The sequence below is a fragment of the Rhinopithecus bieti genome, unplaced genomic scaffold (assembly GCF_001698545.2).
Source record: "Rhinopithecus bieti isolate Rb0 unplaced genomic scaffold, ASM169854v2 scaffold_4908, whole genome shotgun sequence".
In the NCBI taxonomy this organism is placed as follows: domain Eukaryota; kingdom Metazoa; phylum Chordata; class Mammalia; order Primates; family Cercopithecidae; genus Rhinopithecus; species Rhinopithecus bieti.
The window spans coordinates 1,307,851-1,322,137 of NW_016804541.1; the positions used below are offsets into that span (position 1 = coordinate 1,307,851).

General features: G+C 33.4%; 1 protein-coding gene across 1 annotated transcript in view; it reads left to right on the forward strand.

The window, feature by feature from the left end:
- Positions 1-14,287, forward strand: part of VPS13C (vacuolar protein sorting 13 homolog C) — a 194,867-nt gene that overhangs the window by 16,409 nt on the left and 164,171 nt on the right. Inside the window, 5 exon segments of the mRNA XM_017869045.1 lie at positions 1,799-1,841; positions 8,074-8,169; positions 9,903-9,918; positions 9,920-10,000; positions 11,022-11,023. Coding sequence (XP_017724534.1) covers positions 1,799-1,841; positions 8,074-8,169; positions 9,903-9,918; positions 9,920-10,000; positions 11,022-11,023 — 238 coding nt within the window.

The following is a 14,287-nucleotide window of genomic DNA, read 5'->3' on the forward strand; positions in this document are numbered from 1 at the left end:
CATTCTCCTGCCTCAGCCTCCCGAGTAGCTGGGACTACAGGCATCCGCCACCTCGCCCGGCTAGTTTTTTGTATTTTTAGTAGAGACGGGGTTTCACCATGTTAGCCAGGATGGTCTCGATCTCCTGACCTCGTGATCCGCCCGTCTTGGCCTCCCAAAGTGCTGGAATTACAGACTTGAGCCACCGAGCCCGGTCAACTTTTAAAATTTTAAACAAAAATTTAGACTTTCTGATTCTGTTGTTATAGATTGAAATAGAGGTTTTATTTTTCTCTATTTATGACAATATAAATAGAATTGTAGTGACGGGATATATATCTAACATACTTAGGAGACAAATTATTTGAACTCTGTTTTAGCCTAATTCAAGTTTTGGTTATAATTAAATATAATAAACTATTTTGTAATTTATATTTTTAATTCAAAGTAGCTTCTTTCACCAGTTAAACCAAATTGATGAGTTTTTAATTTGATATGGGTTCTTTACATTTATTTTGTGTGAAAATTATTTCAGGAGGATTAAAATGAGCATGAGACCATGTTTTTGTAGTTTGCCGTTTGTATCCTGTATAATGCGAATTCCCTTGAATTTATCTTTCCTGTCCTCCCGGAGGACAGAGCTGCTCCTATTGGCAGCAAAGAATTTTTTTTTTTGGTCTAAAAAAGACTTTTTATCTAAAACTGTTATAATAGTATTCTGTTCAATTCCTGTTTACATAGGGTTCAGATGTAATCAGATGATCAGGTAAATTGATTATTTTAGTTAATTATTACCTATATTTTGGTGGTCAGATTTTTATAGTATTAGTATATATTAAGTTACAGCTAACAGAAAGGCTGTACTGACTGGTTTAATTTTTAATAATTCTAAAGACTTAGATGATCATTATGGATATCAGTTATTGTTTAGTATTCTTTGAACAAAAAAAGTTATTTGAACTTTCTAGTTGTTTGGAATATAGGTCGGTGAAAGTTTATTATTATTTGTTGATACGTGTCTGTAACTTATCTAAATGTAATGCTAATTTTGTAAATAATACATTGGGAATCTAGCTTTTCTTTTTAAGATTTTTTAATTTATTCATTTACTAAATATTTGAGAGAGAACTGTTGTTCAGTATTGTTTTCAACTAGTTTATGCAAAAAGACTCTCTTCTTTTTTCTGTTCTAGAATTTCAGATAAACATTGTCCATGTGTTTAAATTCATTTGATTTAATTTAATTTCCATTTGATTTGGTTTACTTAAAACAAGTAACCAGTTTACCTGGTTATTTACAAACTTTTTCTATTTCTCCTATTTATCATTTTGTTTCTCTTGTGAATTCTTTTTTTAAAGTCAAAGCTTAAGTTATAAATTATTTTTTTGAAACAGAGTTTCGTCTTCTCACCCAGGCTGGAGTGCGATGGCGTGATCCCAGCTCACTGCAACCTCCGCCTCCTGGGTTCAAGCGATTCTCCTGCTTCAGCCTCCTGATTAGCTGGGATTACAGGCACCTGCCACCCCACACCAGGCTAGAGATGGGGTTTTCCCATGTTGGCCAGGCTGGTTTCGAACTCCTGACCTCAGGTGATCCACCTGCCTCGGCTTTCCGAGTGCTGGGATTACAGGTGTGAGCCACCACACCAGGCCTATAAAATGTTTTTTTTGGGCTATAAAACATATCTTTTATGAGTTACTCAAATGTAGAAAATTTTTTTTTTTCTTTAGAGATGTGTATTTAAATGATCACACAAAAGTGATTTTTGGGTTGGCTTAATAATTTAAGATGTCCTTTACATTTTCTCTTTCTTCTGAAGAGTGAATTGGATGTTCCTTTTAAAGTCAAGGCTGGCCAAATTGGTAAGTACTTTAGTCTTCATTTGAATTATTCTTAGTCCTTTCCGTTTTCTATTTTGCTTGTGTTATTTAACATAAAAAAAATTTGACTAAAAGTGTGAGAGATTTTTTTTTTGCTTATGTTAATTAGAGCTTGTAGAGTTCTGAGCCTAATGTATATTCTATATAAAACGTACATACTTCTTATTTTTTTATGACCAGGTAGAAAATGGAAGGATATTTGAACTGCAATTGCATTCTTCAGGCTTTGGTTCCACCACACAAAACATACCTTCGTTTTCAAATTAGATTTCCAAGTTTTATGTGCTTTTTCTTTAAATGTGAAAGTAGTATACTTTGCAAACTCTAGTAGATAAACTGTAAATGTAGCTTATTTCCTTCATGTTTTGTTCAACCATTTTCACTTGATATATTATGCAGCAATGTGGTATGGAGGATATGTTTTGGTAAGTACAAAGTCTCTCTCTTTGCAGTTAAACTCCTACACTAAGACCATCTCTAAGTAAATATATATCTTTGTTGAATACATTTTTCAATAGGAAATGTAATCTACAAAGTCTTCCCATCTAGTCCATGCTATCTGGTTTTATTTTATTTATTTATTTATATTTTTAAATTTTGGATTTAGGTTGTTGATGTGTATGTTTGTTACATGGATACATTGAGTGACAGTAGGGATTGGGTTTGTAGTGCATCTGTCACTCAGATATTGAACTTTGTATCTAGCAGGTAATCTTTCAACCCTCACCCCCTTCCTTCAATCTCTACCCCTTTTTGGAGTCCCCAGTGTCTATTATTTCCATTAAATTTTTTTGTTTTTAATTTTTGTGGATGCATAGTAGGTATATATATTTATGGGGTACATGAGATATTTTGATACAGGCATGCAGTGTGTAATAATCACATCAGGGTAAATGAGGTTTCTATCACCTCAAAGTATTTATCCTTTCTTTGTGTTATAGATAATCTAATTAATACTCTTTTAGTTATTTTTAAATGTACAATCAATTATTGTTGACTGTAGTCACCCTGTTGTGCCATCAAATACTAGGTCTTATTCATTTCATCTGACTTTATTTTTATATTCATTAACCATCCTCCCCTGTTACCCTTCCCAGCCTCTGGTAACCGTTGTTCTACTCTCTGTCTCCATGAGTTCAGTTGTTTTAATTTTTAGTTCCCACAAGGAAGTGAGAACATGTGAAGTTTGTCTGTTTGTGCCTGGCTTATTTCACTTAACATAATGACCTCCAGTTCCATCCATGTTGTTGCAAATGGCAGGATCTCATTCCTTTTTGTGGCTGAATAGTACTCCATTGTATATATGTACCACATTTCTTTAACCACTCATCTATTGATGGACACTTAGGTTGCTTCCAAATCTTGGCTATTGTGAATAGTGCTGCATTAAACATGAGAGTACAGGTATCTCTTCAATATACTGATTTCCTTTCTTTTGGATGTATACCTAGCAGTGGGACTGGTGGATCATACAGTAGTTCTGTTTTTTTTTTTTTAAGATGGAGTCTCACTGTATTGCCCAGGCTGGAGTGCAGTGGTGTGATCTCGGCTCACTGCAAGCTCCACCTCCCGGGTTCACACCGTTCTTCTGCCTCAGCCTCCCGAGTAGATGGGACTACAAGCGCCTGCCACCATGCCTGACTACTTTTTTGTATTTTTAGTAGAGATGGGGTTTCACTGTGTTTGGATGGTCTCGATCTCCTGACCTTGTGATCTGCCTGCCTTGGCCTCCCAAAGTGCTGGGATTACAGGCATGAGCCACCGCGCTTGGCTGGTAGTTCTATTTTTAGTTTTTTGAGGAACCCCCAAATTGTTCTTCATAGTGGCCGTAATAATTTACATTCCCACCAACAGTGTACAAGGTCTTCCTTTTCTCCACATCCTCACTAGCATTTGTTATTGTCTATCTTTTGGATTGAAGCCGTTTTTACTGAGTTGAGATGGTATCTCATTATAGTTTTGATTTACGTTTCTCTGATGATGTGATGTTGAGCACCTTTTCATATACCTGTTTGCCATTTGTATGTCTTCTTTTGAGAAATGTCTATTCAGATCTTTTGCCCATTTTTAAATCAGATTATTAGATTTTTTTCCTATAGAGTTGTTTGAGTTCCTTATATGTTCTGGTTATTAATTCCTGTCTCTTGCTTGCCCTGGCAGTGTCTCTGTGGAGCTCAGTGTACTGCAAAGGCCACTATGCATCTTTATGTCTGTGTGTACCCATTGCTTAGCTCCAACTTACAAGTGAGAACATGCAATATTAGATTTTCCACCTTTGACTTGATTTACTTAAGATAATGGCCTCCAACTTCATCCATCTTGCTGTAGGGGACATGATTTCATTCTTTTTTTATGGTTGCATACTATTCCATGGTATATATGTATCACATTTTCTTTATCCAGTCAATTGTTAATGGACACTTAGGTTGGTTGCGTGACTTTGCTATTGTGGATAGTGCTGTTATAAACATATGAGTGCAGGTGTCTTTTTATATAATGATTTATTTTCTTTTGGGTACTCAGTAGTGGGATTGCTGTTTCTATTTTTAGTTCATTGAGATATCTCCATACTGTTTTCCTTAGAGGTTAAACCAGTCTACATTTTCACCAACAGTACACAACTGGTCCCTTTCCTCTGTATCCATGTCAATATCTGTTATTTTTTGGTTTTTTAATAATAACCTTTCTAGCTGGTGTAAGATAGTATCTCAGTGTGGTTTAAATTTGTATTTCTCTGATAATTTGTTATGTTGAACATTTTTTCATGTGTTTGTTGGCTGCTTGTATTTCTTCTTTTGAGAAATGTTTGTTTATGTACTTTGCTGTTTTTAATGGGGTTGTTTTCTTCTTGTTCAGTTGTTTGAGTTCCTTGTAGATTCTGGATATTTGTCCTTTGTTGGAAGCATAATTTGCAAATATTTTCTACCTTTCTATAGGTTGTCTGTTTACTGTGTTGATTATTTCTTTTGCTGTGCAGATGATTTTTATATTTACTTTTTAAAAATTAATTAATTAATTAATTTAGAGACAAAGTCTTGCTGTGTTGCCCAGCCTGGAATGTAGTGGCACAGTCATGGCTTACTGCAGCCTCAACTTCCTGGGCTCAAGGGATGCTCCCACCTCTGCCTCCCAAGTTGCTGAAACGACGGGTGTGTCACCATGCTTGGCTCACATTTGTGTTTTTTGTAGAGATAGGGTTTCATCATGTTGCCCGTGCCATTCTTGAACTCCTTGGCTCAACTGATCTACCCGCCTTGGCCCCCTAAAATGCTGGGATTACGGGTGTGAGTCAGTACGCTTGGCCTAGAAGCTTCTTAGTTAAGTCCCACTTGTTTAATTTTGTTTTTCTTGCATTTGCTTTTAGGGTCTTTGTCATAAATTCTTTGCTTAGGCTGATGTCCAGATGAGTTTTTCCTCTAGGAATTTTATAGTTTCAGGTTTTATGTTTAGGATTTACTTTAAAAAATATATAAATTACAACCCAAAATGACTTACTCTTATAATTTTACTTATGCTACATCCTTTCTCCCAGCTTCATCACCCTGCTATTACACCATATCACTTTTATTCTTTATTCAATATTCTGTATTATAGGAAGGCTTTGTCTTTCACTACTCTAGCATCTCTTAGCAATTGTTTGGATAATTCTGTTTGGGTCATTTTATATGACATATATGTTTCCTTTTAATATATAAGAATATTTTTATGTTTTTGTCTCTTAAAACAGGATAAATTTTCTTAGATGAAAAGCATGTTTAGGCATGTGTCATCTTTTTTGTTTGTTAAATAGCTCTGAATGTGGTGGTGATGTGTAGCAGTGCTCTAGAAGTATTGTGGCCCTATATGCTTAACTGAAATCCTAGAATATAGAAGTTGTAGCCATTCATTTATTATTTTACTTTTGAAATATTTATGCACATGTTATGTACAAGACTATGCAAGTGCTGTGAGAGATGCAAGGATGAAGGTGATATCTTTGTCTTCAAGGAAGTTATAGACATCTAAAATTAGAACATAGATGAAAATTGTATTTCCAGCGTCTTAGATGAATTATAGCTGACTAAAGAAATTTTGCATTACTTATTATATTCTTACAACTAGATTTATATTTTGGAGGAGGATTTCTATTGGTTCAGAATTTGTTCTTTTTGCTTTTAAAGTACACAAAGATTTAATGGCTTCCTTCAGTGTTACCCAGTGAGTTAATGAGAGATCCTTTACAAATAAGTATGCAAAGTATATTGTCTTTATAACTATCTTTTTTTTGGTTTACAGAGCATTTATATTAGTTGTTAAATTTCTCCTTAGGTTAAAATATTATACCTAACCTGTAGGGTCAGTGTGGCTTAATGAAGCTCAAGGTGATTTGTTTTTCTAAGAGTTAGACATACTTGTGGGTGTCCTTGAGTTACCCTTTTCTTAAAATTTAAAACATTTAAAAGTTTCCTGATCTGTAATAGGAGGGGGTAATATATAAAAAACTCAATTCTAGGACGTTTATGAGAGCTGGGGGGATAATGAGTATAAATGTATAGAAGAAAAGGTTTAGGGAACAGACAGTCCCTTTCTGGTGTGCTAGTTAAAAGGACATTTCCCACTTTTTCAATCTTATGCTCACCAAGAAGGCAATCAAATAAATTTTGTTAGGAGATTTTGGGATAATTACAAATGTAACAGTACCCATTGTAAATATAAAATCATTGGACTTAGAAATGACCCAGAACGTTGTAGACTTCCCTTGACATGCAAGCCATTTAAGAAACTCAGCAGGTTTACAAGCTGAAGAGAAGTGAAAATCTAAATGGAGAAATCATTTGATATTTTAACCTTGGAAATAGATACCTGGCAAAACTGGCTTTTCCTACATATCCATCTAGGTGACCTCAAATATTCTGTCTTACATTGCATTATTTTATTTTCTCTTTAGTTTGTTATACTGTTTTTCAGTTCTTTGAACTTTGAGCATTTTCATTTAAAATGATTTTACATGAAAACCACCAGTGATTCTGGTGGTGTAAGCGACTTAATTACTCACATACAAGCATGATTTAGTTGAATCAAATTCTTTTCTTCTGAAAATCTTGATTAGTATCTCTGAGAGATCTATAGATTTTAAATATAATTTTAAAAATTATGATGAAGGAAGGTATTTTATTTTGGAACATGTAAAACTTATGTGTAGGAAAGGTTTGGATAGAATTGCTATAGTAAGGCAGATTGGGGACATTTTGCTGCCTGGAGACCTGGAAAGAGGGAATACTAGAGATTAGGGAAAGAAACATGGAAAGATTTGATAGGTTTTGCTTGTTTCAAAATTTAACTGAGAGCATGTCCCTTTGGTCTTCTCTTGTCTGCCCTGAACTGGCTTTTCCCCCATAAAACCCCAAACTTGGGACAGTAATATTAGGGCCATAGTTCATCTGTGTCATGAGTGAAAGTTTTTGTGGGCTCACCTCAGGAGGACCTGACATGAATACCATTGTTTCCAAGAGAGAACTTGGAGTTCTGTCTTCTAAGTGATTTATAAGCAGATATTTGGAATATAACTGGTCTGAGTTGCCTGTGACTCATAACACTATTCATAATACAGTATGCCTTGCCTTTAGAGCTAGCCTCTTCCTGTTGTGACAATTTGGTATGCTGTCAAAATTCCATTTTCACAAAGTTCCTTTGCATCTCTTCTCTGTGTTACTGCTTCAATTCCTGGTAGCTTGTGCAGATATTATTTTACTGTTGATGTGTAAAGATTTATTTGTTGATGTGGATAGAAGAGCATGTGCAATATTAAGACTATCAACTGTTGTTGTGCACCAAATCTGGTTCAGCATCCTTACTAATAATCTCATCACTGCTTAACTCACTAGATAGACTTAAGCAATTAATTTTACTTATCTAGGGCCGACTGTGCTTTTTTCAGGATTGAAATAATAGCTGACTTATTCATTTTACAGTTTTGAATATTAAATGGATAATGGTTATCAAAATATTTTATATTGAAAATAGAAATTACAATGTGAATATTCACTTAATAGTAATATTATGTGGAAAAGACCTTTGTAAACTTTAGTGTTGGAGTTTTTTCTTTTTTTCTGAGTGATATACATACTATATGCATGAAGAGTTTTTTATGCTTTTTCTCTTAATGGAAAGTGAGAAATTTATGTCTTCTTGAGCAGTCAAATAAGAATTTAAGGTTGAAATTATGTTTCTTTAGATAAATTAACTTTGAAGATTCCTTGGAAAAACCTTTATGGAGAAGCAGTTGTTGCGACTCTAGAAGGATTATACCTGCTTGTTGTCCCTGGAGCAAGTACGTTATTTTAGGTTATAACCATTCAGTAACATCACATTGAAATTAAATTGTTACCTGAGTTAAGTATTTTAATACATGTATTTATTAAGATAGAAGGTAATTTAAATAAATGAATCATACATAGATGCACATATATGCATACATTTTATATATGTATGCACATATATCTTACCACATTTGTGTATAAAGTAGTTTTGTTGTTGAAAATTTAATTCATTTTTGCAATTTATTCTATTTTCTATGAGTACTTGTTTTGCAACTAAGGCTTCCTGTTGAGCTGCATTAGGCAGATTTACTGATAATAAATGAAGTAAAATAAATCTTTTTTTTTTTTTTTTTTGAGACGGAGTCTTGCTCTGTGGCCCAGGCTGGAGTACAGTGGCGCAATCTCGGCTCACTGCAAGCTCCGCCCCTCGGGTTCACGTCATTCTCCTGCCTCAGCCTCCCGTGTAGCTGGGACTACAGGCGCCCGCCCCTACGCCCCGCTAATTTTTTTTTTTTTGTATTTCTAGTAGAGACGGGGTTTCACCGTGTTAGCCAGGATGGTCTCGATCTCCTGACCTCGTGATCTGCCCGTCTCGGCCTCCCAAAGTGCTGGGGTTACAGGCGTGAGCCACCGCGCCCGGCCTAAATAAATCTTTAAAAATATCCTGATGTGTTAATCTCCAGATTTCAAGATTCAAAATTTATTTTTTTTCCTATTTTGTTGCTTCTGATTTTGAGTGAATGTTCTCTCAAAAATGTGTAAAATTGGTAATTTTTTCCTTAGAAATGATAGTATTTTAATTTTAATGTTTTAAAGTAGTGATGTTTAATATCTTTATTGTTATTTTTTCATTTATAGTAACAATTTAATGTTAAGAAAAGTTTGGATGTTTTAGGGAAAAATTAAGAACGTACAATTGCTCAACCATTGTATAAATAAAATTTTTATTTTTACATTTTGCTCTTCAGTCTTTAGCTTATGCATACCCGATTTTCAGTAGCTGTTACCACATTATATATACAACATTGACTTGGCCTTTTATTATATACATTTTTGATATGTTTCACAGTTTTCATGGTGACAGTGACAGTTTTGAAAGGCTTTATGGTATTCTGTTGTGGGCTACCTACTATTTTTTGCTTTATAGTTAATACTAAAAATACTAGTAAATACTGTAGTCAGTAGTATAAATGTGTCATTGTAGTCAATACTATAAATACATCATTATAGATCTTTTTTATTCTTTTGTGTTATTTCTTTAGATTGCATAATCAGAAATGACATTACTAGATAAAAAGGTCTTATATATTTTATGATTGTTGATGCATATTCTGAATTACTTTCTGAAAGTTTAAAAAAATCAATCTATATTGATCCCAGGTAGTATTGGATATTAAATTATTTTGTAGTTACTCAAAATTTACCACTGACAGAGCAATATTCTGGTGTACTTTCTGTCTTCCTTCTGTTTTACTTCTTATCTTTGTTCTCACCCTTCTCCTCTCTCTCTTTTTCCTACCTGTCTTTCTACCTGTAATTTCTTTTCCTCCCTCCTCCTTTTGTATTTAAGTTTTTTGTAAGTGAATGGAATAATTTATGTTTAAACATTTCATAAAACTAAAATGTGAAAGTATTTTGTATTGCAGCAAGATTACATACTTACATAATCATAATGCGGCTGAACTTTTCCATTTGTTTATTTATGAATTCCATTTATTTTGTGTGAATTGACTATATATTTTAGGTATTAAGTATGATGCTGAAAAGAAGAAAATCCTTGCAGGATGTTAAACAGAAAGAGCTATCCCGAATTGAAGAAGCCCTTCAAAAGCAGCAGAAAAGGTAAAAGTTTGTTTGAGATAAACTTAGACATACCTGTATTTTAGATATATTTAATACCCTTTAAAGAAGATGCTTTCATAAGCCTTCATAAGTTGAAGTTCTAAAGAAATAATTTTTTTTAAATCTCAAAATATTGGTTATATTTTCATGGCTCACTTTTAGGAAAAAGTAATTGCCTTTTTTCTGTAAGTGTTTTATCATGTTGCTAATTTGATTTTTCCACTTTTCTTAATTAGTCATTTTTATTGTGCTACTTTAGGAGACTTTCCAAATTTTCTGTATTTGCACGTCTGTTTATTTTGGGCAAATGTTAACAGTTTCTTTGTGTGCATGTTTACCTGTGTTCTTGCTGGATAATGAGGTTAAGCATAATGCTATAGTGAAATTATGTTTAGAGGAAATGCTGCTGTAATTCTAGTCCTAGCTATCTCCCTTCACGTTGTACAGGATATTAAAGACAAAACAAAACAAAACAAAACAAAACTTGATTCTTCAGGTTTTAACAATTTAACATCTTGTCTTACGTTTACATTTTGTTTTATCTAAAATAAATCTGATGACTTTGATTTGGTTTATAGAGCAAGAACAAGGATATGATGAAAAAGAGTAGTCTATAGAGTGATGAATTGAAGGACTTTTCCAGACATTTAATGTTTATCTCTTTTAAGTCAGTTAGCAATTGCTGATTAGGATTTATGAGTTATTAGCATTTTATATAATTTTTGTGTTGTTTGGTGGCATGTGTATGTATTTTTATGATGAAGATGATCTCTCTCGAAAGATAAAGCAAATATTGAGTTAGAAATGATGTTAATTATATTTAGATATAATAAGATTTCTTTTCCTAGCTTAAGCTGTTGTCATTTAATTGAATCAATTAGAAATCTTTTTTAAAAATAGCTTGTTCCTCAAAGTTTTTAATCAAAGTTTTAAATTCTTGCTCCAAGTATTTTTTTCTTATGCAGAAGTATTGATTCTTTTATTAAAAGTTACTAAACTATTTAAAAATTTAAAAATACAGAGGTTACCGTTAGTGAATGGAAGAAATTTTCTAAAAGCGCTCAACATTTTATCCCTTATTTTCACCAGCATAAGGCTTATTTTGTCTTCCTGCTGAAGCTTAAGTATCTATATTTTTAGGAAAAGCAGTTTTCTTTATTTGTATTACTTTTGCATGGCAAAAAAGCAAACTGAGAATGGTTTTGTTTCATGACAATTAAGTGTGATTTTTTTCTTTGTATTCAGTTTTGGCTAATATATGTAAAAGTAGTCCTATAAAAATGAAGACTGGAGCACTAGAATTTCATTTTTTTCTTGAAACTATTCCGATTAGGATATTAACATACGTATATTCATCATTAGGTATATATTGATGTATACTTAGATATATTGATATAACATATAATTACGCATTTATCATTTACAATTACATAATGTTACATATATTATTTAGAAACAGATCTTAAATTCCTCCTTTTTTAAAGATGGAGCATAGCTTGTATTTGTTTAAAAAATATTTTAGTGTTTTCAGTCACCTGTAAGAAAAGGCGTGGTATGTAGTCTCGTTTGTTTTCATGATTGACTGTTTAATTGGTAATGTGATTATTATGCACACATTTTGTACTCAGACTTAGGAAATTTTGACTCCTGGGTCTTCAGTGCTGAGAAAACAGACATTTGGGTCTGACAAAGAGGCTATTATGAATGGTTTGATATAAAGGATGTACATCTGTAGTATTAATTTTGTATAAATAGAACTGTTAGGCGTATGCTGTATATAGTAATGACATTGTAGCTTGGATGATAAAATTTAAGTTTTTTTCATATAGAATTAAAATTCAAAAAGTAAAACTTTTAACACTCAGTTTTAACATGTTATATTTGTCAAAAAAAGTTTTGAGACTAAAAGATGAATTCAGGAATTGGGAAGTATATTTAAATTTTCTTTCTTAACTGTTAAGAAACACATTTAATAATGTTGCAGTATTCTTTTCTCATTTCTATGGATATGAGTCATATCTTCAAATAATATTATTCATATGAATGATAGAGGACAACCCTGACCTTTATATATTTCACATTTTACCATTATTAATAGTTATTATTTATACTTTATTTTTCTACTTGTTTATTGATATTAAAAGCACAAAAACACCATTGCACATGTATAGGGACTCAGAGAGGGAAGGAGAGGTGATGATTCAACTCTAAGCAGCAGATGATAAAAATGAAAACAAAATTATCTTGCTAATCTGCTCATAAAAAGGATTTTGACTTAGCTTGTTTTATTTGGTAAAATATACCATTTCCCACTATCATATAGGAATAAAATTGAAATAAAACTATGAGTTCATTTCTAGAAAATTTGCTTAAATGTAAAATAAACTCTGATATTTTATCCTTTTATTTCATTGGAGTGAGTTTATTTTTCTGGAAGGCTATCATAAAGAGAAAGATTAAATTCCTAGTAAGGCCAAAAGATTCGCAAATGCTAGATTCTGTACTTAAGGTGTTGGATTTTATCAAAATAATATGTACACACACTTGAAAATCAATAGTTTTGCGAAAAGGACACAATAAAAAATGGCAGTCCCTTGTTTCATCCTTTGCTACTCTCCACACCAACTCCTTTGAGTTAGTAATAGTTTTTACCAATGTTAACATTGTGTCATTAATCTAGTTCATTAATATAGGGCATTATCTAGGACTTCCTGTTATGGTAGTACAGGAGTATACTTCTCTTGCTATCTCCTTGCACCCTGAATTCTCCTTCCCATTTTCTCATAATATGGATACATCGTAATTTTTGGCCATTTACTAGTCACTACTTAGATTACTATGACAATGCGATTATTTTTCACTGTGCAGGTCAGATGATGTATGTGTTAGGCAGTTTTTGCATTGCTATAAAGGGATACCTGAGACTGGATAATTTATGAAGAAAACAGTTTCAATTGGCTCACAGTTCTGTAGGCTGTATAGGAAGCATGATGCCAGCACTTGCTGCTGGTGAGGGTCTCAGGAAGCTTTCAGTCATGGCAGAAGGTGAAGTGGAAGCAGGCATGGACCCACCCCCATGATCCAGTCACTTCATGTCAGGCCCCACCTCCAACACTGGGAATCACATTTGAACATGAAATTTGGAGGGGACCGATAGCCAAATCATATCAGTGTACTACGACTGTATTTTCTTTCTTATACAACCTTTTGTTTTTCTTGAATTTGTAAATGCTGCTTTCTTATTTGCTTAGTCTTCTATGTAAATTTATCTTTCATTCTGTTTCACATGCTACATGAAATTTGTCTGCTATATGAGTATTGATAGTGTTTTCCAATCGTGTAAACCCATCTGTTGGTACTCTCTACCACCCTGTTGTCTCTTGGAGTTCCCCCTCTGAACTGATCGTTTTTTAGACCAGCTGCACAGTTGTCATCTTAGGACTGGTCTTAATTGCTCGTCTATATTTAATTCCATGTTTCCTGGGCCCTTTGCCTTTTTTGCTTCCTTAGTTTACTCATTTGTTTTCCTAGAGTTTCCTAGAGTACATCTAGAAGCTTTTAAGAATGGATGCACTGGATATAATTTCGAAAATTCTTTCAAGGCTGAATGTCTTTGTGTTTTACTTCTACACTTGTTTGCTTTGTCTGGGGTTGGAATGCTAGGTTAAATATTAGAATTTTGAAGGCAATGTTTTCTAGCTTCCAGGCTCTTTTGAAAAAAGTCTGATGCCAGTCTGCACATTGTTGGAAGAAGAAAAATTAGAGACTCCTTGGACCCTCCTGTCAAAGACCTTACATTTTAATTGGGCAAATAAGAAATTTGCATAATAATAAGCAAGAGAAAGTGTTGAGTCCCATCAAGGAGGTACAGACAGTTTTATGGGAGTTCAGAAAGAACATGTCATATTCGGCCAAAGAGATCAGGGTAGACACTGTGAAGGTGTATATTTCAACTGGATTTAAAGGATGGATCTGCAGAAAGAAGAGAAGGCATAGGTAGAGGAGACAGTGAAGGTGGGAATCATAGAGCCTCTGTGGGATCAGCTAACAGTTTGGGAGTCTGATAGAGAGTAGTTGGATGTAGGGTTGGAAAGCTAAGTTTAGGTCAATTTTAAGAGATTTGCATGCTCTGATGATGTTAATGGTAGTGACAGTGAAAGTAGCTGACGTTTATTGAGCATTTACTATTCACCAGTGACTCTTCAAAATACTTTATATGAATTAAGTGAAAGTTAAATAACTTGTTCTAGGTCACACAGTTAGAAAATAGTAGAGCTAGAATTTGGA